Genomic DNA, 26,902 nt, shown 5'->3' with positions numbered 1-26,902 from the left:
TCACTTTTCCTCACCCGAAACTAGGATGCATGCTGGAAGCTGACTTGCAGTATCGCGAAAGGTTACAGACAGAACGTATCAGAGATAAAGGTGCCGTGTCTCGTTGACGTAGGTGTTTAATGAGTAGTGCGAATTAAATGGCGTGTACCACATTCGAGAAGGAGAGAAACCTTCCGCTACAGAAAGGCACATGGCTAAGTGGAGCACAGTTTGTTTTAATTTTTGGGGGAAATTCATTCTTCCATGATTACGTGCTGTTGACATAATTTACGATCACTTTCAATTGTGCGTAGTATATCTGGCGTATAAGTTTAGATAGAAATATCTTGCAATAGATTGCAACGTTTTTTATGGCATAAAGATGGCAAAGGTCTAGAAGAACTAATCTGTCATCTAATCCATTTTCGGCACAAACAAATCCGCATCAGATAAGTGATATGTTTAAAACAAACAAGAGGAGTTTGTGTGCTACTGATTATTTCGATTATCTGTTCTTCATTCAACATTCAAACATGTTTGGGTTTTCACGGTCAGCTGGCGCTACTTGCTTTAGTAGTACTTAAGTAGTACTCAAATAAACGCCATTTTTTATGATCATCCCACAAACTGTTGTTGCTTATTAGATTACCTTTCAGTTTTATATATAGTGAAGTTGTAAGTAATTTCTTATTTCTCAAAATAATTTCTTAATTGGGTCAAGACCTCATGATCAATTCTACGATTGTAGTTGTGTGTGTAAAGTGCCCAAGATATGTGTTTACTGCTTCCTAAAAGTTCATTAATCCCTCATTGAAGGAAGAAGAAGTAAGACTAAAAAAAATCTACTTAAAACGGGATTACCACTTCACGGATTATCAGCAGATAGTCAACCAACTTGTGGCAAAAATCCGTTCCCTCACACTGGCTAATCTAATCTAAAGCAACCTTCACATTGAATGAACTCACGTCGAAGCCTCTCTAATTGCCCATTGTATTTGCCCACCTTGAAGTCTTGCTAAAAAAAACGTTAACCTACGTCCATTTGGTCACTATCAGTCGTCATCGGTAGCAATAAGGGTAATCGACACCCTACCATCGGGACGGTGATATAAATCAGGTCGGACAGTGGTTTTGGGTAAAGATTCTGGTTGAATGATACCCAGTGCGGTGTTCACTAGTGCTGCAGAATCATTCCATTAGTTCAGATCTACAAAAAACAGGAACCAGAGAGAATAGAATCATGGTGAGGAACTGTGAATTTGTGCAGTGATTTGAGTGTTTTAAAATGTTTTCTTTTTTTTCCTAGAGAGTATTTCTGGCAGGTTTCTGTGCCTTGGCACTTATCGTGTCCTCAACCAACTGTTTACCGACCGCTGGAATGGCAGTTCCAAACACTCCGGAAAACAGTGAGTTGCTCGTTTAAGATCTTGCTCAAAATGGTTACATAACCTTGGTACATCTTTTCACAGTGGAACGATTGGCCCATCTGGGACAAGATGATCTTGCGGAGGAACTTAGCGGACAGTTCGAGGGCGATATGGTGTTGGACGAAGATCAGTTGAGTTCACTGCGGGATAAGCGCAACGGACTCATCGCTCAGGCGCGTCGTTGGCCAGACCGTATTGTTAAGTACTACATTCATGAGCCTGATTTCAGTAAGTTCCAGTGCGATCATTGCCATAATTGAATGGAGAATAACGCACCGAATGTCCAATTGCAGCACCGGAACAGGTTCAGCACATCGAGCTCGGTGTTCGACTCCTTCAAAGCCAATCGTGTCTGAAGTTCCAGCGCGTCACACCCGATGCTACCGGTTACATACGTGTGATCGGATCCAGTTCCGGCTGTTTCTCGTCCGTCGGATACACTGGTGGTGCGCAAAATCTTAACCTTCAGCCAAATGCCGTTGGTGTGGGTTGCTTCCGTATCGGTACGGTGGTGCACGAGTTTCTGCATGCGCTCGGTTTCTACCACCAGCAGAGTGCTAGCGATCGTGATGAGTTCGTAGACATCATTTGGGAAAATATTGAAGCGGGCACGGAAAACAACTTTAACATCTACGGCTCGAACGTTGTGACGGACTTTAACGTCCGTTATGATTATGGCAGCGTTATGCATTACGGCGCGACGGCATTCTCCGTGAACGGTCAGCGCACGATCATACCAAAGGATCCGAATGCCACTATCGGGCAGCGGTTGGGCATGAGCGAGCGGGACATTTCCAAGCTGAACTGGATGTACGGTTGCTTTGGAAAGAATTAATCGAGTTAATCCGCCGCCTCGAAAATGATAATTTAACCGGAAAGATGATGGTTTCGCCATCTTCCAATAAATATGGTGTGACTTATACAATTAAAAAGAATTCTTGGTTGTTGATTAGAAAGTACTATTACCATGTCTCTTCTCTCTTAAAAAGTTACATGTAGTTAGTTGATGATATAAAATCAGCGCATTATGTTGTGTCTGTTTTTAACAATTTACTAATTAAAAAGAATAATAAGATATACTTATTCATTAAAATAAGCTTGGCAGATCGTCAGTGGTATATGTGGAGACGCCCAGTCTTTTGTAGCAGAAAGGTTTGTTAATGGTTATTTACACATATCCACAATCTTCAAGTGACCATCTCACTCTAGAGCGCTTCAAAATCTACAAAAAAACCGTACGAAGCTTGGCAGTATGAAACAAATATAAAGCTATATTATTAATGCGCCTAAAAGTTAGCTATTTTTGAACAAATTTACAACCAACACAAACTCGCATGTGGCTAAAAGTCGCCTACAATGCGCAGTGATAGAAACTTGAGTCAGGTTACTCATGTGAAATGTTGTCTCAATATTTTGTTATTATTTTGTAATATTTAAGAGATTAGTGAGACCTCCAAAGAGCAGATATTTCATTCAATAATTGCAAGATTCAAGAAATTAGAAACCAAAGATTTTGTTATGTCCCTACTTTGTTCTGTACGACTCTCACCAGAGTCCTTTATAATCTGGGCTGCAACATTTGCTAATGGTTTGTGCTTTAGTGTTTTAACGAGTTCATTGTCAGGCCAGAAACCTAGACAAAAATCTACGTCAGACATCTCCATAACAATTCTGCAACACCTGTAATCTATACCTTTTTTTTTTGGCGGGGATTTTCTTAACTCGTCAGATAATGGATTATCGGGTCAAGATTAGGGCTCAGAGTCGTGTGAAAATTTCCACAATATATCAACCCCAGCACAGCGATGTAGTGCAGTATTGTTTCGGTTGCAGCAGTTAAAGCTTCGACGAAAGAAAATGTTCCTTCGGCAGGTTACGCATTTTGGCGTGTTGTGTTTGTTCCTTCCCTTTGCAATGTTTCATCCACTAGCGATATCGCGGGAAGGATCCGTACTGGATCAACCGGCGGACGTGTTGGGTGATAACTTCGAGGGTGACATAATGCTCTCGGAGGAGCAGCTTGCAGAGATGAAGAAACGTACCGGCATGTACCTGCCCACGTTTATCTGGGAAGTAGGCACAGTACCCTATCAAATAGTGTCGACGGACTTTAGTAAGTGTGAACGTTTACCTCTCCACATGAACATGTCTTCCCTGCGGGCTAACGAGTCTTTGATATTTTCTCTCTTTCTTGTTTAGCATTCGAACAGACGACCGCGATTGAAAGTGCGATGCGTACAATCGAGCAAAACACCTGCATACGTTTCGTTCCGGCCACTGGCACAACCGTCGATTACATTCAAATCTCTGCCGGAACCGGCTGTTCGTCCTTTGTCGGACGTATCCGAGGTGTCCAGGCACTGAGACTGCAACCGAGTGCCGTTGGTACCGGGTGCTTCACGCACGGTACGATCGTCCACGAACTGATCCACGCACTCGGCTTCTATCACATGCAGAGTGCCACTGAGCGTGATCAGTACGTGAACATTTTGTGGGAAAACATCACACCGGGACAGGAAAGTAACTTCCAGTCGTACGGTACTGATCGCATCATGAACTATGGAGTCGCTTATGACTATAGCAGCGTTATGCACTACAACACTCACGCATTCAGTGCCAACGGACAACCGACGATACTGCCGAAGGAGCCTAATGTGGCGATTGGACAGCGTGACGCAATGAGTCCGGGCGACATCCAACGCATCCGAAACATGTACCAATGCTGAAATGGAACGCTTCAATGGTGTGTTGTGACCCGGAAACGACAGAAATAAACCATTTACTTTAGTTATGCATGCAGAACTTTTAATGTACGATAGATTCAGTTTTCTCAGGGATTCGCCCATAGAATTGGAACCCATGTTTTGTTGGGTCGTTCCAATTGGGAAAATCAACAGAAAAGAAACTTGAATTTAAATGTTAGGATAAGAAATCTCTGCGAAATAAATACTGAGTTCAATTTCAATTTCTATTGCTTATTTGCCGTCTATTGATCTATTGAAGGGCGATCCGCATGCACAATCGAGCACCATCGTTTAACATTCGTCGTCATTTTATACCATTATGTGGAAACTTTGGATCTTCTGTCCGTGGTGAAAAAGACCTTTAAAGTCTTTACGACTTTACGACATTACGAATTCGGATGGTGTTAATGGCAAGACCAATCTACCAATGTTTGACGAATCTTATTCTTGACGGCGATCAGTATCAGAACTAGTACACTGCACTTGCTCCTTCATCGTCCATCGACATATACTCTAGATTCTTTTTTCCCCTTTCGGGCGTGGCTAAGAAGTTTTCGTCAGCTTTCCTGGGGAGAGTCCATGTCTCAGAGGAGTTGGTGATACTGAAACTATGAATGTTTTGCAGTTCGCTAAACCTATCGTAGAATTTTTGCTAAAAAAAAATTAGCTTTCAATGAGATAAGCTTTTACAAGCATTAAGGTTACAAATAAAGAAGATTTGGTTTGGTTATGTACATTGAAAGATAATAAAGTGAACACTGCCTCTGCCAGGCCTCCAAATCAGGGCTCGTAAACATTTCAAGCAACGTATCACAATAGACACTTCACTTGATAGGTTTGCCCAGAATGTGCAGATAAAACACGGCTCCACAAATGTCGTAGCGCATTCCACAGAGTAGAGTGATTGAAATAATCTCACAAGAATCTATATGTTTCTAAATCACCAACATAAAATTTAAGGGAAGATATACAGTCAGCATGATTAAAAAAAGATTAAACATCACTGTGATTGCCTATGTTTTTAAAAAATATGACAATCTCGTTCGTAAATAGACGACAAATATCAAATATTTGATCAATTCTTATCATATTAAGACTTTCGATTGAAGTGAGTTTTTAGCTGCCGTGCGATAGTGGTTCAATTATAGCTATGCCTTTACAAAATTACATCAAATTGGTAGTAATCATTATGGTATGTGCAATAAATAAAATCTTCTCTTTATCTTCAACTCTTACCTATCACTTTTCACTGGAAATTCCCCCAAAAGCAATCAATGGTAGTCTATTATCAATAACTTACTGTGATATAGTGTTTTGGATAGTAGTTACAACATTCTGCGTGCAAGACTCCAAAAAATTGCAATTCACGTAAGGTCTTACGAGAGTTATTTTGGGGTGTTTTTGGAGGACAAGATTATAACTTAGAGAAAATAAGGATGAGGACCTTAATGATTGAAAAAAGGAAATAGAAAGAAATAAAATTACTCACCTGACCTCACCAAAGCATACGGTGAGGAGCTTAGATGCCCCAGTTTTGTTCCACTAAATAGCGACATTTTCCTCTTTGTCATCATAGTTTTCAATCTACGCAAGTCCTACGTTCGCTTCAACCACAATTCCTTAAAGTACAGCAAAACAAGTGAACGAATTAAAAATCAATTAAATAGTTTATTACAATCTAATGCTGGAGGGTCCCTGTTCGATACGATATGTCCACACCTCCGTCCCAGCTCTGCTCGCGTAAGTTTCCACCGCATTAAACCTTATGTACAGCGAGACAGAGAGTCGGCGGCAAAAACATGCGTTCTTTTGAATGGATAAATTAAATTAACGTACGTGTGATCAACGTGTGGCGCAAAAATAAAATACACTCACACATTACGCGGACAGAACAGACAAAGTGTAGGCTGGGTGGTTCGTTAATATAAAAAAGGCACCTAATTCAGGCACTTGTATAGCACATATAAATTAAACTAAAACTTTCTACCGTAAAGTTTACACACTTCATTGTCTAGCCTACAGGTAAGGTTACAGGGGTTTTTCGTTTCCGTCTACCGTCTCTGCGTATGCGCTGAACTAGTTTTGTACAGTGAGTGAGTGGTCTTGTTGGGCAATAAAAGAACAACATCATCAATCGGCAAGATTAGCATTCGACAGCACCTTATTAGTGGGAATTATTGAATAGTGGACGTTTGCTTTCTTTGCGGGTTGATTGCAGCGTCCCTCCCCTAATTGTTTTCAGTAAACAAAAAAAAAACACACACTGGAATTGCAATGGAAGACTGCACGTAAAGGTAAAACACTTATCTACATGGTATGTACATAAAACCAACAGTTTCGCTAGCGAAAGACGAACTTTGCGGCCATTTTGCAATATTCCTACGTAGAACGCGCATATAAACAGAGCGTTTGGTGAGCATTGTACAATTCAGTTCCACAAATCTAAAAACTAATCGATAGAATAGACACGTATCGAACTATGGAATGGATTCGATCCATTTGCAAAAGGTGTGAAAAGCAAAAAAAAACATTCCGGCGTGCCAAAAAGAGAGAGAAATGTTGGAAACATACACAGAAAGAGAGCGCTTATCGCTTAAGGCACGCACATTTCGATGCGTTGTTAAACAATTGTACTTTTGTTGCATAATTTCTACGGGAGAATTGGAAAGCGTACGGTTAGGTATATTACATATTTCGTTTGTCCGATCCTAAACCTCGCTGTGAGAAGAACGGTGTAACGGCAAATCGAATATCTCCCAAAAACTTCTGAGGAGACACATTCTGAAATTCGTCCCGCTACACTTCAGCTCAGCTCGTTACCCTCGTAAAGACTTTCGCAGTTTTCGATTAATCTCAAAATCGGTGTGATGTTGTAGGGAAACAGTGTGTCGGCAACGAGCCGACTGATCTGCAACCGTAAGCTAATCAGCACCGTCATAACACTGTCCAGTATGACATTCGCATTAGTTCCACCGGCAACTGCCGCGTTAGAATGGTCGCCTCCATGACTGGAAGCGTTCGCAACGTTTGCACCCGACACCAAACCGGCGCTGCTACCGGTTGCCGCACGTAACCGGTGTTGCAGCAACGTTGCCGCATTGCTGTAACTATTGTGCCGGTAGTAGTTGTAGCAGCTCTGCGTAAACATTGCCCAGTTCTGCCGGATGTACTTCAGAAAGCGTAGCAGAAAGAGCAGAAAGCACGTTTCCGGGCTGATCAGCAGATCGAGAAACAGATGCGTAATGTTAGGTCCAAGGTTGGAGAACTCGATAAACGTGTACACTGGGTTCAGCATCGCGATCAGCTCCGGGAACGCATTGTTCCGGAAGGAGATGCCCGATGTCACGTCCAGCGTGCACACCATCGCCTCCACCAGATAGTCGTCCTGATCGTCGAACAGGTGTATCAGCACCTTGCTGAAGTGGCTCTCGGGATGAAACTCCAGCTGTGCCTTCAGAAACGTTTCCAGCTTCTTCACCACGTCCCGGATGCTGCGCTCGATCATCTGTATCTCCTGCATGTCGAAGTCACTGCTATCGACGCTAGAATCACTGGAATCGCACCGGATCTCCTTCACAATGACAGCGACCGCCTTCAACACCAGCAAAGCCATCTTCTGCAGCAATGTGCGATCGTAACACGTTTCGGGTGTAGCTACCACCGTCGGTTGTTGCGATGGCACACTCCCGCTACCGGTCGTCTGATCATGCAACCTTGCTAGCCGTCTGTTTTGGTAGCGTACAATCTCACCCTGATATCCAAGAAAGCCGAGATGATTGCTGTACGACGATTTGGGCATCTTGTCCAATATCCGATAGTCCTTTACCGAACGTACGATGTTATGCGCCAGGCTACCAACCTCCTCCGGGATGAGATCCTGCAATGCTAGCGTACTGCCGTAACAGAGCGCCTCATTAAACAGCGTTAACATTTGCCTATAAATGACCGCATTCTTCGTGACGAGCAGCAGCAGCTGGAAGCTATCCAGCTGCGAATGGAATGGTTGCGTCTCCACCACCGAAAGGTTCGCCTTCACACTGATAATACTTTCCCACAGTCGAAGAAACGTTAGGATGCAGGTTTCGGTCGCAACCATCACGGCCGGGTTCGTGCTGTTTGCCTGCGCCCGTATCAGCGAACTGATGTGCTTAACCAGCGCGGACCATTTGCCACCGAGTATGTTGATCGTTTCGAACTTGATGCGCGTCGTGTCGAAGCTTTCCGAGTCGGTAAGCGTGATGTACCGGCACGGTCCCGTACCTTCGCCTCCCGCTAGCAGTGGATGGTTAGTACTGTGCGTACCTGGATGACTAGATGCCGCCGGTGGTTCCGATGCTTTGGTCGCCGAAGCCAATGCCGTACCGGAGGACGATGGCGACGAGGTAGATGATGATTCGCCGGACATTCCACCCGCCGGGTGGAAAATGTTTCTCGACGCACCGTCATCGTTCGCGTACTGGTGCGATGCGTAATGCGTTGCGAAGTAATTATCCGCCAGTGATGGTGCTCCCGCAGCTACAACTCCTACATTTCCGGAGCTTGATCCTCCGCCCGGGGAAGACCATTCGGCGGGACCACCGGTACCGCCACCACCACCCGACGCACCACCCGCTGCTTCCTCCTCGAGCGGATGTTCGGTTTCGTCCTTCCATTCGACGATTCGCTTGATCACCTCAAGACTTGCGTTGATCTTTCGTACCGCATGCAGATCCAAATGGCCGAAGTCAAACAGATTCGCCACAATCTTTTCCAACCACCGGTCATCGTCTGGATCGTCTTTGACGATGATCAGAAAGGAGGAGAGTATGCGGCCCGCCAAATAACTAACATACTTGTTGTTGCAGCTACACAACCCGATCAGCTCATCGATGTCTAATGCTGGGAACCCCGCAAAAGTGGGACTGTTAACCCTGTACAGGCGTAAATGCGGATGTTGCAGGTGCGGATGGTCATCGCTTCGGATGAGATAGTTACAGAGCTCCATCACGCCCGCGCAGATGTTACCCTTAATGTTCTGCTTCAAGTACGTATCGAACAGTAGCTGTACGTTCGATAGGAATTTCAGCAAATGCTCGAACGGCCATTCGGACAGTGGTGGTGGTGCAGAGTCCGCGATACCATCCGACTGGACCGCCGCGTGGTTGTACGTACTACGATGCGCCTTAAACGACAACACCAGCACGCTGGAATCGATCGTACACAGACATTGCCGTCCAATCGCTTCCTGAAAAGCGGCATGATAATCTTCGGCGGGGTGTTCCGGGTGTGTCACATTCGACCCGTGTACCAACGGCTTTGCGATGGAATGTTGCTGCTGTTCATCGTCCGAAGAATGATCTAACGAGGACGGAACTAATTTTGTCGAGGAGCAGGAAGGCGAGGATGAAAGAGACGTAGAGGATGAACAGGCGGACGATGCGTTCGATGAGTTCCCGCTGGAACTCGCAGGCGTTGTACTAGTCGTTGCCATACCATTAGCTCGAGTTTCGGGACTATTACCCAAGCTACCTTGTCCATGTTGGTGAGTGTTACCTGCTCCTACTGTTCCTCCTCCTCCCGCATCGGTACTGTTACCACGATCGTGCTCTATTCGCTGCCGCTTGATCACGGGTTGTTCGTGGGACATTCGTTCTACTGTGCCACCGTTCGACGTAGCTATACTTCCTCCTCCTCCTCCACTACTCCCGCCACCCGTTGTTGAGTGGTGGCCCGCATCAGACGGGCCATTTACGTTGCTGTCCATAATGCTGTCCGTCTCAATACTGTCACCATTACCACCGTCGTGCACGGGTACCAGACCCTTTATCGATTTACTTTCGTTCTGCAGTACCATCCGCAGGATCAGCAGCTACATTCGTTTTGATGGGGGGGTGGGGTTTGTTTTTATTGTTCGTCACGTCACTAAAGAGGATCGACGGTTTCTCTCGATTCGGGCGCCGTTCACCGTGCGAGCTTATGCGTTCTTCGATCTCGTTGGACTCTGTGCCAACTGGCGGCATATGCAGCGTTTAGTGCGATCGAATGCATGACGAAAGACCTAAAATGAAACGAATATTAGTTTGTATTAATAGGGAATCGTAATATAATAAATTTTAGAGAACTTTTACAAATCAGATATAAATAAATAATACTTCTTGGCCTTTATTGTTCAACTGCAGCTCCGTCTTGCACTCGAAATTATTGGATTAGATCTTCGGTTTAAAGTTTTCCACAAAACAAATTTTGTTCAACACATCCAACTGCCATTGATGATCTTTAGTAAGATCATCCGTAAACATACGGAAAGAAAAATTTCACTAGAATCTCTTGAATTTGCTCTTAATCTGCATCTTTCGATTATGTTGCACTTTATGGCAGTGTCTGACTGTTGTCTAGGGGACTTTACTAGTTCGAAACATCAGTGAATCAGTCCATTTCTTAATCCATATTTAATGTTCAGATAATGGATATTGTTATATCGACAGTTAATTCTTAAATAAAAACAAATTTATGCTACCAAAATTTCTAAAAGTTTAGATGTGTGCTTCACTTCTGTTTGGCTTAAGAAAGAAATTAATTTTAATTTTTTTTGTTTAACAACACATCAAAACTATTATCAATTTTAGTAATTTCCATATCACAAAATGATCTATTTTCGAGCAAGCATATTTTTTTTCTTCTCCACGTAATCGTACCAAAAAATCCTTTCGCGTTGGAAGTTTCAATCCGGCGCAGTGTTCGCGGGACCAGAAAAAGCAGAAATATAGCCCCAAGGTCGAATCAAGCGAGCCGAAGAAAGACTGAAGATAGAAGACAACAACGAAAAAAATATGCGCGTTTGTGTGTATGACGAGCAGCGGCGGTTGGCCATAAAATCTCCACCACGCAAAACCACTCCACAGGCCCGTACGGAGTTATACATTCCGCTCGTATGAATGGGAAGCATCTCCCCGATTAGAAGGATCCACCATCTCGTCGCATTCAACCGAACACCGAATAGCTGTATTATGCGAGAAGCAAGCACACACAGAAAGACAGTCAGACGGACACGGCGGAAGCATAGGAAAGGGTCTGCGCGATTAACAGCGCTTTCCCAACGGAACAAGGCAACGAAAATATGTTATGCGCGCCCGCACAGTAAGCCACCAGTGCTGGAACGGGCGCACACACAAGCTCACCACGTTTGGAAGGGCAAATGGTTCCACCACTCGAAACCGATACGGGCCGGCGCGGGGGGGGGGGGGGGGAAGAAAAGCAGGAGAATTTGGTACGGCATAATACAGCCACACGGCGATCTCGGAAAGATCAGAGGAATGCTTCAGCCGTGTTGCGTGAATGCATACGCACGATCATATCCCATCTTCCGCGTCCACCGTTTCTTCTCTTAATTCGTTCGCCCTTCTCGTTCGCCTGGGTTTCCTTCGTTTCCTACATTCTGCTCTGCTTTTTCCATCTTTACACACACACACACACAGGTAGGTGCGCATACAGACGCGTGCGCAAACACACGCGTCTGGAAACCGACCGAATATGCCCGGAAGTCATCAAAATTCCTAAGAACCATCGTGTGTGCATTTGGGAAAGCCAATTCCGATAAAGAAAAGATCCATCTTCCGACCAGGGTGGTTGAAAAAACCGTACATTGGCAAGATTGGAATTGGACGTGTGTGTGGCCGACAGGTGAACCACCACGGTACCAGGATTCGTGATCTAAATTCCTTGCGGTACGCTGGTGATCTATAGGTTCGCTCTGCAGGATGGAATCACGTTCCGTCGATCGATGCCATTTACGCTCTACAAGCTACAATTATTACATAGCAAATTTTACTAAAATTAAAGCGAAATAAAACAATCACAAACCGATTGCATACCTACCATCATAATGTATTCCATTCCATAAGCATCGATGCGAGTGCACGGCGGAAAAGATTGAATGAATGAAAGCTAGCGCGCTGCCTTTCGGCTTGCCTTTAACGTTTGCTGAACTATGCGATCAAGTATGCGACGGTCACCAATACGCTCCCACAACCCTAACACCACACGCCAGCACGACCGCGGGGCGTTCTCTCTTTTTCTCTCTTTCGTTCTCGTGCTTCACGATCTCGTTCACTCTTTCGATCGGTCGATCCTCTTCACACACCGATCTTGAACGCGTCGCACAAACTGCTGCCCTTGCTACACCCCTCCCTTCCACACTTTACCCAAAAACCACACACACTACTATAGCACACGCACGCACACCACCGCCAGCATCAACGCGCACCTCGCTGTGTGTGAGTGAATGTGTAAGTGTCAAAAAACAGTAGCACTTTCAAAATATTTCCTTTTTGCATGGACGAACGACACGGCTTGCCGCGCAAGATTTTTGTAACGCACCGTGCTGCGTTTTACGCCAGTAAAAGATTTTGTTTTCACCATTCACCAGCCCGTACAGTAGATAATTTCGGCCACGGTTCTATCGGCCAGGGAATGATATTCTTCACTGCCAATGCAATACTTCCCACTTGTTGCTTCGAATGCTCGTGTATGGTTCCCCTTGAGGGGAAAACTTCTACCAAACGACCGTTTTCCTACAGCGACACAAACGGCAACAATGTCCACTTCGTTCTACACTTCATAATTCTGCGGCTGGTACGTTTGTTACCGCAAAACACCGAAAAGTGCGACTTAATTCCGCATAAATCGAACGGAGCTGCCAGGAAACGAGGAACACACGCACGATTTTTTTCTAAGATGGCGGCTGTTTGGTGTCAAAACTGCTCTTCTCACGCATTCGAGCTGCCAGTTCACGCGTGAACTCACTCGAGCAGTTTTGACACTCGAGGAACGCGCGCGTTGTCGATGATCGATTAATTTCTCCAAACCTTGACGCGCGTGCATTTGTCAAAATGCACTGCGCGATAATAAAGGAAAACAAATAAAATACGCTGTTGTGATTCATACGCTAGATAGCAATTAATTGAATGTTCGCAAATTCATGAAATAGAAATGCATACGTATAGTGTTCCGGTGGTGAAACACGACATTCGCCATGAAGAAATGATCCTCGATGCAATTAACGCGTTCGAATTGCTCAACCAAGTACGTAATTCGGTCAATAATTATCTTAGCTGCAGATCACTATCATTAGTTTTTTTTTTCTTTTTAGGTGGTAGAAGACGTTTTTGGAAAGATTAATGCACGTATCTCGCAAAACCGGGAACGACTGAAGGCACTCGATGTACGCGTGGAAAAGGTAAACGCCGATGTGCGAAGGCTGCACGAGACGAAGCAAGCGATCATCATTTATTCGCCCAGCCGGTACCCGGCAAGTGATATGGAATCGGTCATCGAGCCGACCTTCTCCGCTACCAATAGAATCTTATTTCCGAAGCTTTTCTTCAACCTGAAGGACAAACCGTATCTACCGTCCCATTCGTTGCAAGAAAAGATTCAATTCTATCACGTGAAATCGGCACGCGAAAATGAGCGCATCTTTCCGTTCGATTCTGCGGCTAGCCGAGCTGGCAGTATGCGCGGACGAGAGTTAGGACCGTTTTTAGACACATTGCTTCTGTTTAATGAGCCGTCGTATGTGCAGGAGTACAAGGGACAAGATTGGAAGCGATCGGTACGGAAGAACTCATCGCATGGTGGAGCAATACGCGAGGAAAGGGTACTATCCTCATCGTCCCCCATTATCCGGCAACGGATGAAGAAGAAAAGTCAGGACATCTTCTACACGCCTTCGCTGAGCGATGCCCCGAAGCTGGATGTACCGATCGATTTGCCGGATCTACCGGGTATTGTGAGCAATATTAACTATGTTGGTAATAGTACGTTGATCGCACCATCACTCCAGTTGGCCGGAATTATCGAGCAATTACCCTCCCTCGAGGATCTCACCAGTGCCATTGATGTGGCTGATCATTCCAAAGAAAAAATCACCGATAGCTCGTCAGCACCGGTGCAGCCTGCCACGCGTGGTACATCTGATCCCATGCCACCGCCAACCATATCCATGGCTTCTCCACCTCCTCCTCCGCCACCGCCACCACCTCCTCCTCCACCACTACCACCAGCAATTGCGGTCACGGAAGCATCAGCCTCCAAAATCGAGCCGGAAACGAAACCAACATCAACGAAACAAAAGGATACACCTTCAACATCGTCTGGTAATGCTCATTTTAATCTAATGGAAGCAATCCGACGTGCCGGTGGTGCGGAGAAAGCTAATCTGCGGCATAGTGAATCTTCCGCCAGGCGCGAAAACACCGCGGCCGGTCGCAGTGAAACATCGGAACCGAAAAGTCTAATCGATGATCTGCATAACAAGCTGCAGATGCGACGGAAGGGTATATCGGGCACACGTCAGGAAGCACAGGAACCGGGCAACGTGATAGATCGGCTGTCCGCATTGATTCCACCACCGGCGCCGAAACTCGCCGCAGACGCATCGGCTAGCGAGAGTAACGAAGAAGACTGGGAGTAAGCGAAAGTGTCCTTTACGTTTATTATGATTAATCTACATTGTTACAAAGAATGTTTCACATTTCGAAATGCGATAGAGAATCTTTGTTTTTTTTTAGTAAATAAAGTGAAAAAACACATGTTATTCCACCGTAATGTATGTTTGTTGTAAAAGAAAGTATAAGTGCGCTTCCGTAAAGTATCGCACCGCTTAGATGGGTTTGATTTTGAAGTGTAGTCCAATTAATGAGAATACAAGACACTTAAGATCCTGCACGAGGTAGTAGAACCCGCGAAGTCCTTCTGGATCTTTGGACTGATTTACGTCCACCAGCGAACCCGTTTTGGACGTGGTAAAAGAGATGTGCTCATCGCCTATCACTATTTCTAGCTCCTGCAAAAGCCGTAAACACACTGTCTGGTTAATAACCGGAACATAACAATTCCCGGTCCAATCGTCCTTACCTGCCGTCCTACACGGTCTGGCGGTGGCCACAGGGAATCATCTTCGGCCATAATTTCCGAATCCAGTATGATGCGCTTCAGCTCCTCCATTACCGCTTGATGCACGTACGCCTCCTTCCGGATCATGGTGTCGTTTTTGTAGTTGGAATTGTTTGCGTACCGCAGCTTACCATCCGGCCGGAACTCGAACTCCAGAAACTCGTGGCCAAACTTGCCCTTGTGACCGACGTAGTACCGCAAGTAGAAATCTTCCGTGCTGGACATTTTCGGTTCGGCTTTCTTTTCCTCGCGGTAAATGCCTTTCGCTTTACCCTAGTTTTTTGCTTTTCTCTGCCGTTTATATCTAGCGGCAGAGGTTGTGTCAAACGCAACGCGTTGACAGCTAAAGCTAAGTTTACACGTGTAGCTAAAATGGCGCGTCGAAGAATAATAACCCAGCAGACTGAGTAGCTGAACGCGACATAACAAGCCGCTAATAAAGCAATAACAAGGAATATATGTGATCAAATCATGCCTAGAACACTTTCAAGAGTTTCAGTTGTTAATATCTAGCAAATTTCGATCATTGAAGATGATTTGGTGTCAGATTCAACTACTTGCTTTATTTGCTGTTTGTTTAATGAGCTTCTTCATTGTAACATGTATCGGGGGTTTACATACGTATTGTTTTCTACTTAAAATCTGTAATTAAATAAATCTACATCAACGAACACTCGTCTGATTGTTACGCGATGAATAAGAAAACTGCATTTCCAATAAGCTACCTGTCGTACCCGGTAATGGTTAAGTTCGTGTTTAAGATGCAGGTAACTGCCACATCCTGGTTATGTGCACAGTTACTTAAATATCCTATGTTTCGCAACTACTCTTAACAAATAACTTAACTTCAAATAGTACGTCGTACATTTTACACAAAACAACATTGCTTCCATTTTTAGCAAAAACAGGTATCCCGCCTAATGCTTTTTTGTTAACTTTGCTGTAGTCGTTCCTACTATTGCTATCGCAAAAAGGACTGGTTTACGTTACCAAAAATTTGAATGGTTTACTACCAATAGTACTACAGGGACTATAGCTACTACATAACATAAACAAGTATAAAATGCACTAGAACTAGTTGGGTACGGGAACGCAACGTTCCCTTTGTTTTTTTCTTCTAACGTACAATAAAAAATGGGAGGCACTTGATTTGATTTTGACATCCGCTTATGGTTTCACATTTTAGTATTTATCGTGATGTTTCTGTTCGCAATGTTGTTGCATCTTCTATTCACCCTATATACAACGACCAGGCGGGAGTGATAAGGCTGAGCAAATTGAAATACAAACATTTTGTAAACAAATGTTAATTTAAAGAAAAAATGGTTGTTCCGACGAGACCAACAACCAGGCAAAACCTTTTCTCTCTGCAGAGCAAAATGTTGCTAAGGTGCTTAGTTCAGATATACTAATGTTTTAGCCAAGAGAAAGTAAAGGGTCAGAGAGTAAAATACTTGCAACGCTTCTATATACAACTTTAAAACCTAATACAACAACTATATCCGCCTAAATAAGTTTTCTTTGAGACACGCAAGGTACACACGCTTATCGCTTATCTAGAATCTGGCTGCACTTTTCGCATTGGCTATATACCTGTTTAAATATACTGTTTTTTTTTTCATTTTGAATCAATCGATTCTTCGATATGAGCTTCATCAAGTACATTATGAGCGTGTAGATATGGACAAGTTTAATATGAGTTTTTGTATGCAATCGTCTACATATAAATACGTACGCATGCGGAACAGCAAGATCATTTCATCACGCATAAATGCAACCGTATCAAACAACTATCGTCGTATGTCAGAGTAAATTCTTTCCTATAAAAAACGTTCCGCTAAGTACGTGTTCATACAAAATTGCAGCACTAATGCACTTCTACCTTTCCGTTCTTGTACAAACGTTTCTTCAAACAGGTGTATATATTGAGCTCACGGTCTAATCGTTTCATTGGTTTTCTGTTAACAATCGTACTATTTTGCTAAAAAAAATGGTGTAAGGCAAGATTTTGTTGTTTTTTTTTTGTTCACAGGATGGATTGCATTTGTTTTCGTTCTCGGTTTCTAACTGAGTACATCTGGTGCCTCCAGTCTTTTCTCCTTCGAGGAGTGTCGCGTGTACGCCTATAATCATTGAATGAGCAGTTTCCAAACATGAGGTCTTTTGGGAGACGGTGCGGATAGAACTTGAGAAGGCTAATATTATATTAAATCGGCTTGTACAAGAAGTAACTGATAAATTTGCCATGTTTCTCTGTACCATTACATATGTGGATCTTACAAAAGTGGAAGACAAATCATGGAAAATAAAAACAAAAAAGTCACATACAGACGAAAGGAATTTCGGGGCTTTTGTAAGTTTTGCTTCTGATGTTTTAGTGAATGTTGAGATGGACCATGGGTATTGTAAGCTACGTTATATTTTATCAGCATAAATATTAGCTTAAATAAAATTTTGCGTATATTGTTCAAAAGCCTTGAAAATAATTATTTTGGATTTATTTGAAAATAAATACTCAATCCTTTAGTACGAAGACTGTAATTAACGATATTTAGATGTCGTCATGCAGGACTAAATATACAAATATGAGAACAAAGTGTAGTCAAGGAATCCGAGGTCCCATAGTCCCATAAATAAAGAATAGACTGTTTTTAACTGTTAGTCCACTCATGGTAAAATTTGCATAAATTGCATCGGAATGCAACTGGAATTTTTCTCACCAAAAAACCCAAAACTTCCATTCGTCTGTACAGAACCTTACAAATGTAATGTTAGAACTCTTTCAAAAAGGCTGTTTGAACATCGTTGGTAACACAATCCAAATGTTCTTTTAGCACGAATGCAAAACCATTTGCATGAAACACCTTCCATCCCATCGTGGCACATTGACACATTGCACTGTTGCATGTACTGGTACGTATTTTTTAGGCAACCGCAAAACTGTGCTACAAAAGAAAAAAACGGGAGTGAAAAACTATAACGGAAGCAAACAATAGAATCGATGAGATAATTTTGCAACAATTTCCCAGAGTGTAACATGCAGCATATAAGCTAGATGGAAGGTTAAAGTAATGTGAAACGAATTTCATAACGCATGCTATTGAATGGTAAAAGAAACGGGTACGCCACGCACGGTACGCCGTGTTCCATGACACACCACTACTGGTAACCCCTGGTGCAGGGTAGGCAGTTGGCGCTAACATTAATCGTCTCGTGATTTCACCCTTCTTTTGCACCGGTAAAACATTTTGGACAAATTGCTTGTCAGATAAACAAACAAAAACGACTTAATTAAGGCTGCATTCGTCATTAAAGTACATAAGAGGGCAGAAGAAATTGAAACTTATTCGGTAGCACAACACCACACTGTGACGTCTATGACTTTGGTTAATGTTTTGTCCCGGGGCGAGCAGTGCACCTACTGCTCATCCATCGGTTCCGGCTGGGAAAGCGTACGATGCCGCTCGGCCAGCTGCTGTTGCAGCCGTATCCTTAATCAGGAAATAATCGCCGGATACCGGTTGATGGTGGGTCCATTGCTGCCACTCACCGTGCTGTTGCTACTCACGTACAGATCCGTATTGGAGCTAAGCATTGGACCGCCACCATTGATATTACCACCGATCCCATTCGGTACGGACGTTGGGACGCTCGGTTGTATCAGTGATCCGATCGCCGGATGCATGATACCATCGCGCGGACTATCGATCGTCAGCTTCACCTGCAGCCCGGACTCCTTGATCAGATTGACCACATCGCTGTGGCTCATACCGGTAATGTCGATCGAGTTAACCGCGATTATACGATCGCCGATCTTCAGTTCACCGCACCGTTCCGCCGGACTGCCCGGTATGAGATCACCGATGGATGAGCCCAAAAATTGACCGGACGATGAGATGATGACGAAACCGAACCCTTCATTTTCTTTCCGCGTTACGAGCACGTTGTAAGGATAGCGGGGATTCGGTGGCAGTGGCGGAGGCGGTGGGACCATCGGTTTGGACAGCTGCCGCCTCCGTAAAATCATCGTCACCTGTCCCCGGAGACCCGCTTCACCCATCAGCTGCACCACGCGATGATGAGACGCATTTTCCTACAAAAAACAAAACGAATTAATTCATATCAATGAAAGCAAATGGTCGACTAACAGATTTTTCGAATTAAATTGCAGCCATTACTGGACTCTTTTCAAGTTGATCTAGAGCATGCGAAAACCTTCCTAATAGAGATGTGCACACTAGGTAAGAGTGAGTGAGTTTAATCGTGCATAGGAGCTCATGGTTTCAATTCAGCAAAAGGAGTTTTTATGACTCTTTTACTTACTCATTTACGTTTTTACTCACTCACTCTCTCTGTCGACTAATGACTCACTCCTTGGCGTTTCAACTCACTCCTATGAGTTGCGTGAGTTGAAACGCAAAAGAGTGAGTCATTAGTCGGCACAGAGCGTGAGTGAGTAAAAACCCCGAGGAGTGAGTCATTAATCGGCAGAGAGAGTGAATCAGTAAAAACAAGGAGCCAAGGAATAACTAGAAGATTAGTTTAGAGTTATATTTTTATGACTCTCACAAGAGTGAGTAAAAATTTGTACAAGAGTTTGTAAAAGAGTGAATAAATCCTTATAACCACTCTTTCACTCTGTTTCAACTCTCTTAAAAAGAGTGAGTATTCTCATCTCTACTTCCTATGTTCTGTATTTTGTACAAAATTAAACAGATTATCTACAAAAAGCTTAGATTCAACATCAATCTTAGCACATTCCATTTGAAAATAATCGAGCAATGGTTGCAATTTTACAATTCGAACTCAAGAACTCTACAATTTTCAGTTAAATCACGCTTACGTACCACATTAACACCATTAATGTTCAGTATCTCGTCACCAGTAGCGATGCGTGTATCCTTATCGGCGGCACCGCCAGGTACAATGTGGCCCACCGTGACCTGTGAGCCCTCTTCCGTGCCGCCCACGATGCGAAAGCCAAACCCAAGCGCCTGCCGTTCGAGTGTTACCTCCGTCAGGCTGTACTCATCGAGCCCGTGGTGTACCCCACCACCGTACCCATTATTTCCACCCATTCCCGGACCACCGTAAATGTGGTGATGCGGATGTTGCGATGGCGAGTGTTGCTGTTGTTGCTGACCGGGTGGTCCCACCATCTTCCAACCGTTACCGGGTGGTCCATGCAATCCCGTTGGCGGATTGCCATAGAAATGGGACGCCATTGGTGGTTGCTGCTGTGTATCGTACAGTGACATACCACCGCCACCGCCACCTGGTGACTGCTGCAGATGATGCATCGGAGGATGAGGTGGACCACCACCCTGTTGCAGCGGATGATGATGAGGAAGGTAAAGGTTGTCATACTGCGGGATCGGACCGACCGGTGGACCGGGATTACCCGTTTGCTGCATCGAACGCTTCCGGTCCATCAGATAATCGTTCAACCGCTTGCCGATGTTGTCACTCATCTGCGGCGGCAGGCTGTAGGTCCCGTGCGGTGAAGGATTCATCTGGTGCATTTGCTGGGAGGAAAACTGGCGATTCATTAGATGCTGTTGCTGCTGCTGCTGCTGCTGGATGTGATGCTGTTGCTGCTGCTGATGCTGTTGACGCAAGTCTTGGCAATCGTAGCAGAAGCAGTTATCGTGATGATACGGCCCTTGCCCAAGCGGTGGTACTGGTGGTGGTGGAACAAGCGGTGGTGAGTACAGCTGATTGTAACCACCACCACCACCTGGTGGTCCACCACCTCCCGGGCCACCCATTGCGTTGGTCTGATGGAAACCACCACCGGTTGGATACGGATGATTTCCCGACTGTCCATGGTTGTGGTAGATGGCCGTATCGCTCGTACTGTTGTTCGAACTACCGATCGTTAGCTCGCCCAAACGATCGGCCAGATTCGGATGCTTCATGTGTCCCGCATGCTGTAGATGATGCTGATACTGATCTTCCCCATGTAGCTGATGGTGATGATGATGATGATACAGCCCAATATCGTTCGCAATCGAATCGTTATCGTGTGTGCTGCTGTTCGATTTCATATTCAACTCCAACTTGGAGTCGGTCACACTCTTCCCGCCCGCACCGTCCAGCTCTATCTCTTCCGCGTTCAGCTCAGCCAAGGGCAACGAAGGTGTTTTGGCCCGGGCGCGCGTATCGACCAGCGGCGTTTTCGGCCGTGTCGGTAAAATTTCTTTCGTCTGCGTACTGTACAGATCGGCGGTCGGTGTTTTGCTACGAAACAAATTACCCGGTCCGTCCTTTTTCACCATTCCACCGTTACCGCCGAATTTTGCCATCTCGATGCTTTTTCGCAGCTTGTTCGTTAGCTTGCTGCTGGCGGGTAACGACGACGAGGATACTGCACCGGGACCAACGAGCATACCACCGCCAACGGCACCAGGTCCACGCTGTACCTTTAATGTGGTTTCGATGTTTTTCGGACAATCCTTGAGCACCTGTACGACCTCGTTATGACTCATGTCCTTGACGGGAATCGAGTTGATGCTCAACAGTACGTCACCTTCCTGCAGGTTTTTGCAACACTGTCGATCGAGTATTTTCTTCACCCGCTGCCCGTACGAACTATCCGTGATGGTAAACCCAAACCCATTATCACTCTTCACGATGTTGATGTGCAGTATCTCCGGTACCAGATCGTACGGTTTGCCCTTGTTGTAATGCTGCTGGTACGAGAGCGTATCGTTGAAGTAAACATCACCACCATTGGACGTGATCGTCGGCCCGTTACCATGCATTGCGGACGATTGTATTTTTGCCAGCGGATTCTTATGCTGCACATCGGACGATCCCGACGGTGGATGATCCATCATAAAGCCACCGTTTTCCAAAAACTTTAGCTCACCGTCCGCTATCACGGCACCACCATTCTGTACCAAACCATCGACCGCAATTGTCGTCACCACCTCCGTGTTCGGATCGTTCGGATCGAACGGTAACGGGTAACCCCGGCATACATCCAGATGTACCTCCTCGCCCGGCAATATCGACTGAAAGATGTTCACCATCTCGTGATGCGTAAAGCCCAGCACGCAGATATCATTCACGTACACCAGCACATCGCCCATCTTCAGCTGACCGTCCATCCAGGCCGGCCCATTCGGTACGATCGATTTAATCTGCAGAAACTCCTCCACATTGTCATCGCCGCCAACGATCGTGAACCCTAGGCCGCGGATTGATTTCACCAGCGTCGTCATTAATCGCTCCCCACGCAGATTGGCCGGGTTCTTGGTGAAATGATTCACGCGTCCACCAACGCCACCACCGCCCGGTACACCGCCACCGTTCGCTCCCAGCTGTCCGGTCGGGTCGAGTGGCCCGGGCCCATTCCCGTCCGTGGTGCTTCCGCGTTCCTGCATACGTTTGGCCTGCAGTACCGGGTTTTCGTACTGCGTTTTTCGGTTGACGTGATCGATGTAGTACGTGCCGTAGTGTGGATCGCATATCTTTTCCCATCCGTACGGCAGCTCGTCGTCTTGGCAGTCTTCGAGAGATTTTTTCTGAAACTTGGACAGCCGTGGATCCAACCAGTGTGACGTTCCGGTATTGTGACTGTAACGATGGGGCGGATTGGAGCAGGAAGACAAAAATAGTTAATCACATGTTTTGTTTATCAATTAGGCAAACAAACAACCAAAAACCAAGGGGGGAAAAAGCAGAATTTGCTGCACGCTCTAAATTTCGTTCAGTAATTTTTTGGGTAAAAGCAATTTTAACATTTTTCGTGCCAGCTGTAGAAACAATGACGCTTCCTTTTTGGATACTGCAGTGAGTCAGATTCTTTGTGCGTCATACGCTTCACAACCAGACAGTCTTTGTTTGGATTTGTGTGTTTTTTTGCACAAGAATGAGAATGAAGAAGCATGCGTGTTATTTCCTAAATAAATAATAATCTCTTATAAAAATAATAATACGCTCCAACAGCGTATTATACAAGTATTTTATACTTATTAGTAAAAAATAATTAACTTTTTTTTCTCCCGTAGTTGTAGAGAACTAATGGAGCTATCCGTAATATAAATTTGATCAAATGTACATTTTCTTTAACTTACTCGATGAAATAAACTTCACCACTATCCGTGTAGGCTTTTTCCCACTTCGGTGGCAACGGACCCAGTCCATCTTCGTCCTCCAGATGATGTGAAGACAGGTCCGCTTTTTGGTCGTAGAAGCTACCCGTTTCACTGTCGCCCGTTGCTATCGATACGCTTCCATCGTTACTTTGCTGCTGCTGTTGCTGCATCTGAAGATGATGATGGTGATGATGGTTATGCTGCTGAAGATGTTGATTATGATGGTGTGGATGTGGTGGCAAATTGTTGCTACTGTTGTTGTTCCCGTTGCCTCCGTTCGCTGGTGGAAGACCACCGGACGATCCCGTCACACCGTTCACCGCTGCTGATTGTCCGTTATTGTTCCCTTCGAGGGAATTGACAGTCGATGGACCGCCCTGCGCATTGTTATCATTGCTAACGCCCCCTTGTGGTGTGTCCTTGCCGGTGTCCGATTTCACACCCATGTTGCTGCCACCGATCGGACCCGATTGACTCATTATGTTTCACTTCCGGGCGGTGGATACTAGGCCGTACACAATGTGATATTGTGGCTGTAGACTGTAGCGTAATTGCAATCCCTCCCTGTCACAGTACGGAGAACGGCGAAACACACAATCACGTGTTTTACTGTAATGCTATGCACACGATGCACCACACCTAATTGCCTAGCACAGGCAACGTTCACTGATTCTGGACAGAGTGGTAAAAACACAAATCACGTTTGATTGTGAACCGTTGCAGCAAAACCACACTCTGTGACCCAAAAGGAAGCATCCGCAAGGGCATTTGGAACGTCGAAAACAGCAAACACAGATCGATTCGACGGTGACGGACGATGGCCAAAAATATACACTTTCACCAGTGTGCTCCTCACACACGCACAAACACCAACATTCCACAACGGGCCCTGCACTGCGTCTTTGCCGTCCGATTTTTGCTTTGCTTTTTTTTCGCCTTATTTCGCCTCTGCTTCACCTTGATTGGTGATGATGATCGAGCGATCGTTTGCTGGAGGTCATCCGTTCACGAAAGCCACACCTGTCACACGCATCGGCCATCACAAAACTAAAGCGAACGACAACACGGACTATGCACTATTTTCCACACACAGACACAGACACGTGTGTTTTTTTTCTTCTCTTCACTGAGTTGCGTGGAGAAACTTGGCTTAATGCATTGCACGTGCGGACAGAAACGCATCGTGTACCGAAATTGCAGGTAAACACGACACGAACACGGTTGCCTTGCCGATGCAGTCCGTATCCGAACCGAATACCGGTTGATGACGTTGCGCGCGCGCTTATGAACCAGCAAATTCCTTTCCCTGGTGCGATCGAAGCTGGCGGCAGTATATCATCATCAACACCATCATCATCACAACCCTGTGTCTCGTTTCGTCCCGTTTCTAGCTTTTACTAATGCGAGGGTATAAAGGCAATATGAATCACCGCCGGCTGGATGTTGTTGTTGCTTCGTTATTTTTCTTTTTTTTGCTTTACAGACCGGTGATCATCGGCAACATCGCAAACGAATTTAATACATGCTCACTGGTCACTGTGATTGCGGACGAACATGAGATCCCGTCACGACGAAGTAGGGGGGGGGGGGGGGGGGGGGAGTAGCACAGTAAATGCTAACCCTAGCAGAGCAATAGGCACAGTTGAAGAACGAAACCTTTTTGGAATGTTACCTTTTTGCTTTCCCCCGCACCATAAGCAACAATCATGCAAAACGGGAGGGTGGGGGTTTCACCCACAAACCGCAACAAACGGGTACAATGGTTCGCAATTTACGTTTTTTGGTCACCCGCGGTGCCACACACTAATACACCCGCAAAACGCACGCCACCGTCATTCCACACTGGTTCACAAATTCAATATCACGTTTGCTGGACTGCTGCTGCTGCTGCTGACGGTGTTTTGTTTTGAAGCAGCTTAACCCTTCACCGGAAATGCCTTTTAATACTAAAACAAAAAAAACCTCACTTTTCTGTGTGGTTGTAAAAAAGAAAACATTTTTTTATAGTAGACTGTAAAACATTTTTGCTCCCTTTGTTTTGTCCCTTTTTTTACGGTTAGAGCTACGTTCGAATATCGTGCCTGACCCGCATGCCGTCTGCTTTGAATAGCGTGCCATCACCTTCGAAACCGTGCCAGTACGGTTGAATCATGTGCCACTACGTTCGAATTTGACAGCTCAAGCTGAATGGATTGCTGTACCCAAAACACAAACAAACACTTTTGGTAAATGATTCGCAAATATTGTATTTTTTTAATCGATTTTCGATAGCTAAACGAATGAGTTATGGATTAATTGCATTTTGACAACAGTTTTCATTAAACGGCTAAAAAATAGACAAATTGTCAACAAACAACAAACATGCATTCAAGCAGCTGTCAAATTCAACCGTAGTGGCACGCATTAGAAGGTGATGGCACGCGATTCGAAGCAGACGACATGCGGTTCAAAGCAGATGGCACGATATTCGAACGTAGCTGGAAACAAGTGTAAAACAATATTAATCGATACATTTCGTTGTAAACAAATTTTAACACGTTTAAATAAAATATTTTTTTCAAGATAAAAATTAACCATTTTGTCAGCATAAAGTTATTGAAATATTATACAAATTTGTTTTCAATTAGCGGATCTTTAAATATCTCACAAGCAGCGGTTACAAAATGGAGTGAAATGAATGGTACAATTTAAAGTCTCTAGAGCGGCCTCTCTCTCTCTCTCTTTCTCTCCACTGTCCATCATTCACCTGTTGGTTCTTTATGCTAGCCATCGTTGAAAACATAAAAATCGGTCACCACGACACCACCGTCAACCACCGAATTGTAGGGTCATTTCACCAGGAAAAGAAAAGAAAAAACCAAGCAAGTGAAAGAAGGGAATGAAAAACATATACACACACACACACGATAAGGGTTGTTACGGTGCTCTTTAACTTTCTTTTCATTCATTCCTCTTCTACATATTTTGAGCAAACGGGCGCAAAAGGCATCAAAGATGTAGAAGATGCCAGAAGCTATCTTTAGCGAAAAATCAACAGAAAGAGACATTTTGTCCACGGAACATCACCGTCCGCGCAAAACATCAGTGAGCGTACGCTGCTGCAGCAGCACCATGTGCGAACGAGATGGCAAGCAAGCGAAAACGGTTACACGAATGTGGTGGAATGAGCGAAGTGGCGAAAGTTGCATAATAAACATGTCATTATTTCTATCATTTATCTCCTTTCCGCTCGATCCACATACACACGCCCGCCCTCCGACCCTCTACTATCGACTACTTTGATGCTGTTGATGATGACGACGGTGGTAATAGTGGTGGTGGTGGTGGTGGTTTTTTCTCATGTTCTCTCCCTCGTCGCACACACCTGCTGCTACTACGATCACGGCAAGAAGCATTGCTATGCACGCCGTGCAAACAGGTTAATGATGTTCCACGGGACAGGGAGAAAAAAAAGCTACTAAACCGTAAACTTTTGTTTTCTTTGCTCCCCTTCTCTCTTGCGTATACATACACACGAGCGGGTGTGCTGCGTGTTTTTCTCATCGTTGGGCGCGCACACACACGCGTACACGAACACCAACACACAACCGGACTGCATGCTTTGCAACGGATACATAATTATGTACACCACACATTAATGAAAGTCGCTTCGTCGGTTTCTTCGTGTAATCGTACGTTTCCCACCGACCGCTGGGGGTGGGGGGAGAGGGTTGTTCTT

At 44.9% G+C, this 26,902-nt stretch overlaps 6 protein-coding genes across 7 annotated transcripts; 3 read left to right on the top strand and 3 right to left on the bottom strand.

Annotated features, from left to right (window-relative positions):
* Positions 1 to 46: 46 nt before the first annotated feature.
* On the top strand, positions 47 to 2,341 carry LOC125772401 (seminal metalloprotease 1-like). Its single transcript, XM_049444105.1, has 5 exons — positions 47 to 108; positions 1,036 to 1,222; positions 1,286 to 1,385; positions 1,449 to 1,634; positions 1,700 to 2,341. The coding sequence occupies exons 2-5, from the start codon at positions 1,220 to 1,222 to the stop codon at positions 2,239 to 2,241; spliced, it is 831 nt and encodes a 276-aa protein (XP_049300062.1). The 5' UTR covers positions 47 to 108; positions 1,036 to 1,219; the 3' UTR covers positions 2,242 to 2,341.
* Positions 2,342 to 2,904: 563 nt separating this feature from the next.
* Positions 2,905 to 4,675, top strand: LOC125772406 (zinc metalloproteinase nas-14-like). Its single transcript, XM_049444109.1, has 2 exons — positions 2,905 to 3,519; positions 3,606 to 4,675. The coding sequence occupies exons 1-2, from the start codon at positions 3,264 to 3,266 to the stop codon at positions 4,130 to 4,132; spliced, it is 783 nt and encodes a 260-aa protein (XP_049300066.1). The 5' UTR covers positions 2,905 to 3,263; the 3' UTR covers positions 4,133 to 4,675.
* A 1,123-nt stretch (positions 4,676 to 5,798) lies between these two features.
* Positions 5,799 to 12,745, bottom strand: LOC125772388 (protein lines). Of its 2 annotated transcripts, none has more exons than XM_049444065.1 (2): positions 12,001 to 12,745; positions 5,799 to 10,187 (listed from the first exon to the last, which is right to left on the bottom strand). In XM_049444065.1, exon 2 carries the CDS (start codon positions 9,981 to 9,983, stop codon positions 6,954 to 6,956), a length of 3,030 nt encoding a protein of 1,009 aa, XP_049300022.1. In that variant the 5' UTR covers positions 9,984 to 10,187; positions 12,001 to 12,745; the 3' UTR covers positions 5,799 to 6,953. The 2 variants fall into 2 exon arrangements, with proteins under 2 accessions (XP_049300022.1, XP_049300021.1); XM_049444064.1 differs by having other exon boundaries at positions 12,005 to 12,745.
* Positions 12,746 to 12,874: 129 nt separating this feature from the next.
* On the top strand, positions 12,875 to 14,723 carry LOC125772396 (WASH complex subunit 1). The gene is made up of 2 exons (XM_049444099.1): positions 12,875 to 13,210; positions 13,278 to 14,723. Exons 1-2 carry the CDS (start codon positions 13,118 to 13,120, stop codon positions 14,598 to 14,600), a joined length of 1,416 nt encoding a protein of 471 aa, XP_049300056.1. The 5' UTR covers positions 12,875 to 13,117; the 3' UTR covers positions 14,601 to 14,723.
* Positions 14,598 to 15,418, bottom strand: LOC125772409 (protein mago nashi). Its single transcript, XM_049444115.1, has 2 exons — positions 15,044 to 15,418; positions 14,598 to 14,972 (listed from the first exon to the last, which is right to left on the bottom strand). Exons 1-2 carry the CDS (start codon positions 15,305 to 15,307, stop codon positions 14,790 to 14,792), a joined length of 447 nt encoding a protein of 148 aa, XP_049300072.1. The 5' UTR covers positions 15,308 to 15,418; the 3' UTR covers positions 14,598 to 14,789.
* Positions 15,419 to 15,625: 207 nt separating this feature from the next.
* LOC125772385 (membrane-associated guanylate kinase, WW and PDZ domain-containing protein 2) lies at positions 15,626 to 24,769 on the bottom strand. Its single transcript, XM_049444062.1, has 3 exons — positions 23,164 to 24,769; positions 19,930 to 22,663; positions 15,626 to 19,175 (listed from the first exon to the last, which is right to left on the bottom strand). The coding sequence occupies exons 1-3, from the start codon at positions 23,661 to 23,663 to the stop codon at positions 18,579 to 18,581; spliced, it is 3,831 nt and encodes a 1,276-aa protein (XP_049300019.1). The 5' UTR covers positions 23,664 to 24,769; the 3' UTR covers positions 15,626 to 18,578.
* Positions 24,770 to 26,902: the final 2,133 nt, after the last annotated feature.

Source organism: Anopheles funestus, chromosome 3RL (assembly GCF_943734845.2).
Source record: "Anopheles funestus chromosome 3RL, idAnoFuneDA-416_04, whole genome shotgun sequence".
Lineage (NCBI taxonomy): Eukaryota > Metazoa > Arthropoda > Insecta > Diptera > Culicidae > Anopheles > Anopheles funestus.
Note: the sequence above shows the minus strand (reverse complement) of the source record. Positions and strands in the feature narration are given on the sequence as shown.

Bases quoted from the DNA above. Each gene is read 5' to 3' on its own strand.
- LOC125772406 (XM_049444109.1), top strand. From the start codon at position 3,264: ATGTTCCTTCGGCAGGTTACGCATTTTGGCGTGTTGTGTTTGTTCCTT. The intron at 3,520-3,605 runs GTAAGTGTGAAC...TTTCTTGTTTAG, and splicing joins AATAGTGTCGACGGACTTTA to CATTCGAACAGACGACCGCG.
- LOC125772385 (XM_049444062.1), bottom strand. From the start codon at position 23,663: ATGAGTCAATCGGGTCCGATCGGTGGCAGCAACATGGGTGTGAAATCG. The intron at 22,664-23,163 runs GTAAGTTAAAGA...CCATCGTTACAG, and splicing joins GGTGAAGTTTATTTCATCGA to TCACAATACCGGAACGTCAC. The intron at 19,176-19,929 runs GTACGTAAGCGT...TGTTTTTTGTAG, and splicing joins ACATTAATGGTGTTAATGTG to GAAAATGCGTCTCATCATCG.
- LOC125772401 (XM_049444105.1), top strand. The intron at 1,386-1,448 runs GTGAGTTGCTCG...ATCTTTTCACAG, and splicing joins TCCAAACACTCCGGAAAACA to TGGAACGATTGGCCCATCTG. The intron at 1,635-1,699 runs GTAAGTTCCAGT...GTCCAATTGCAG, and splicing joins CATTCATGAGCCTGATTTCA to CACCGGAACAGGTTCAGCAC.
- LOC125772396 (XM_049444099.1), top strand. From the start codon at position 13,118: ATGCATACGTATAGTGTTCCGGTGGTGAAACACGACATTCGCCATGAA. The intron at 13,211-13,277 runs GTACGTAATTCG...TTTTCTTTTTAG, and splicing joins CGTTCGAATTGCTCAACCAA to GTGGTAGAAGACGTTTTTGG.
- LOC125772388 (XM_049444065.1), bottom strand. From the start codon at position 9,983: ATGGTACTGCAGAACGAAAGTAAATCGATAAAGGGTCTGGTACCCGTG.
- LOC125772409 (XM_049444115.1), bottom strand. From the start codon at position 15,307: ATGTCCAGCACGGAAGATTTCTACTTGCGGTACTACGTCGGTCACAAG. The intron at 14,973-15,043 runs GTAAGGACGATT...CGGCTTTTGCAG, and splicing joins CAGACCGTGTAGGACGGCAG to GAGCTAGAAATAGTGATAGG.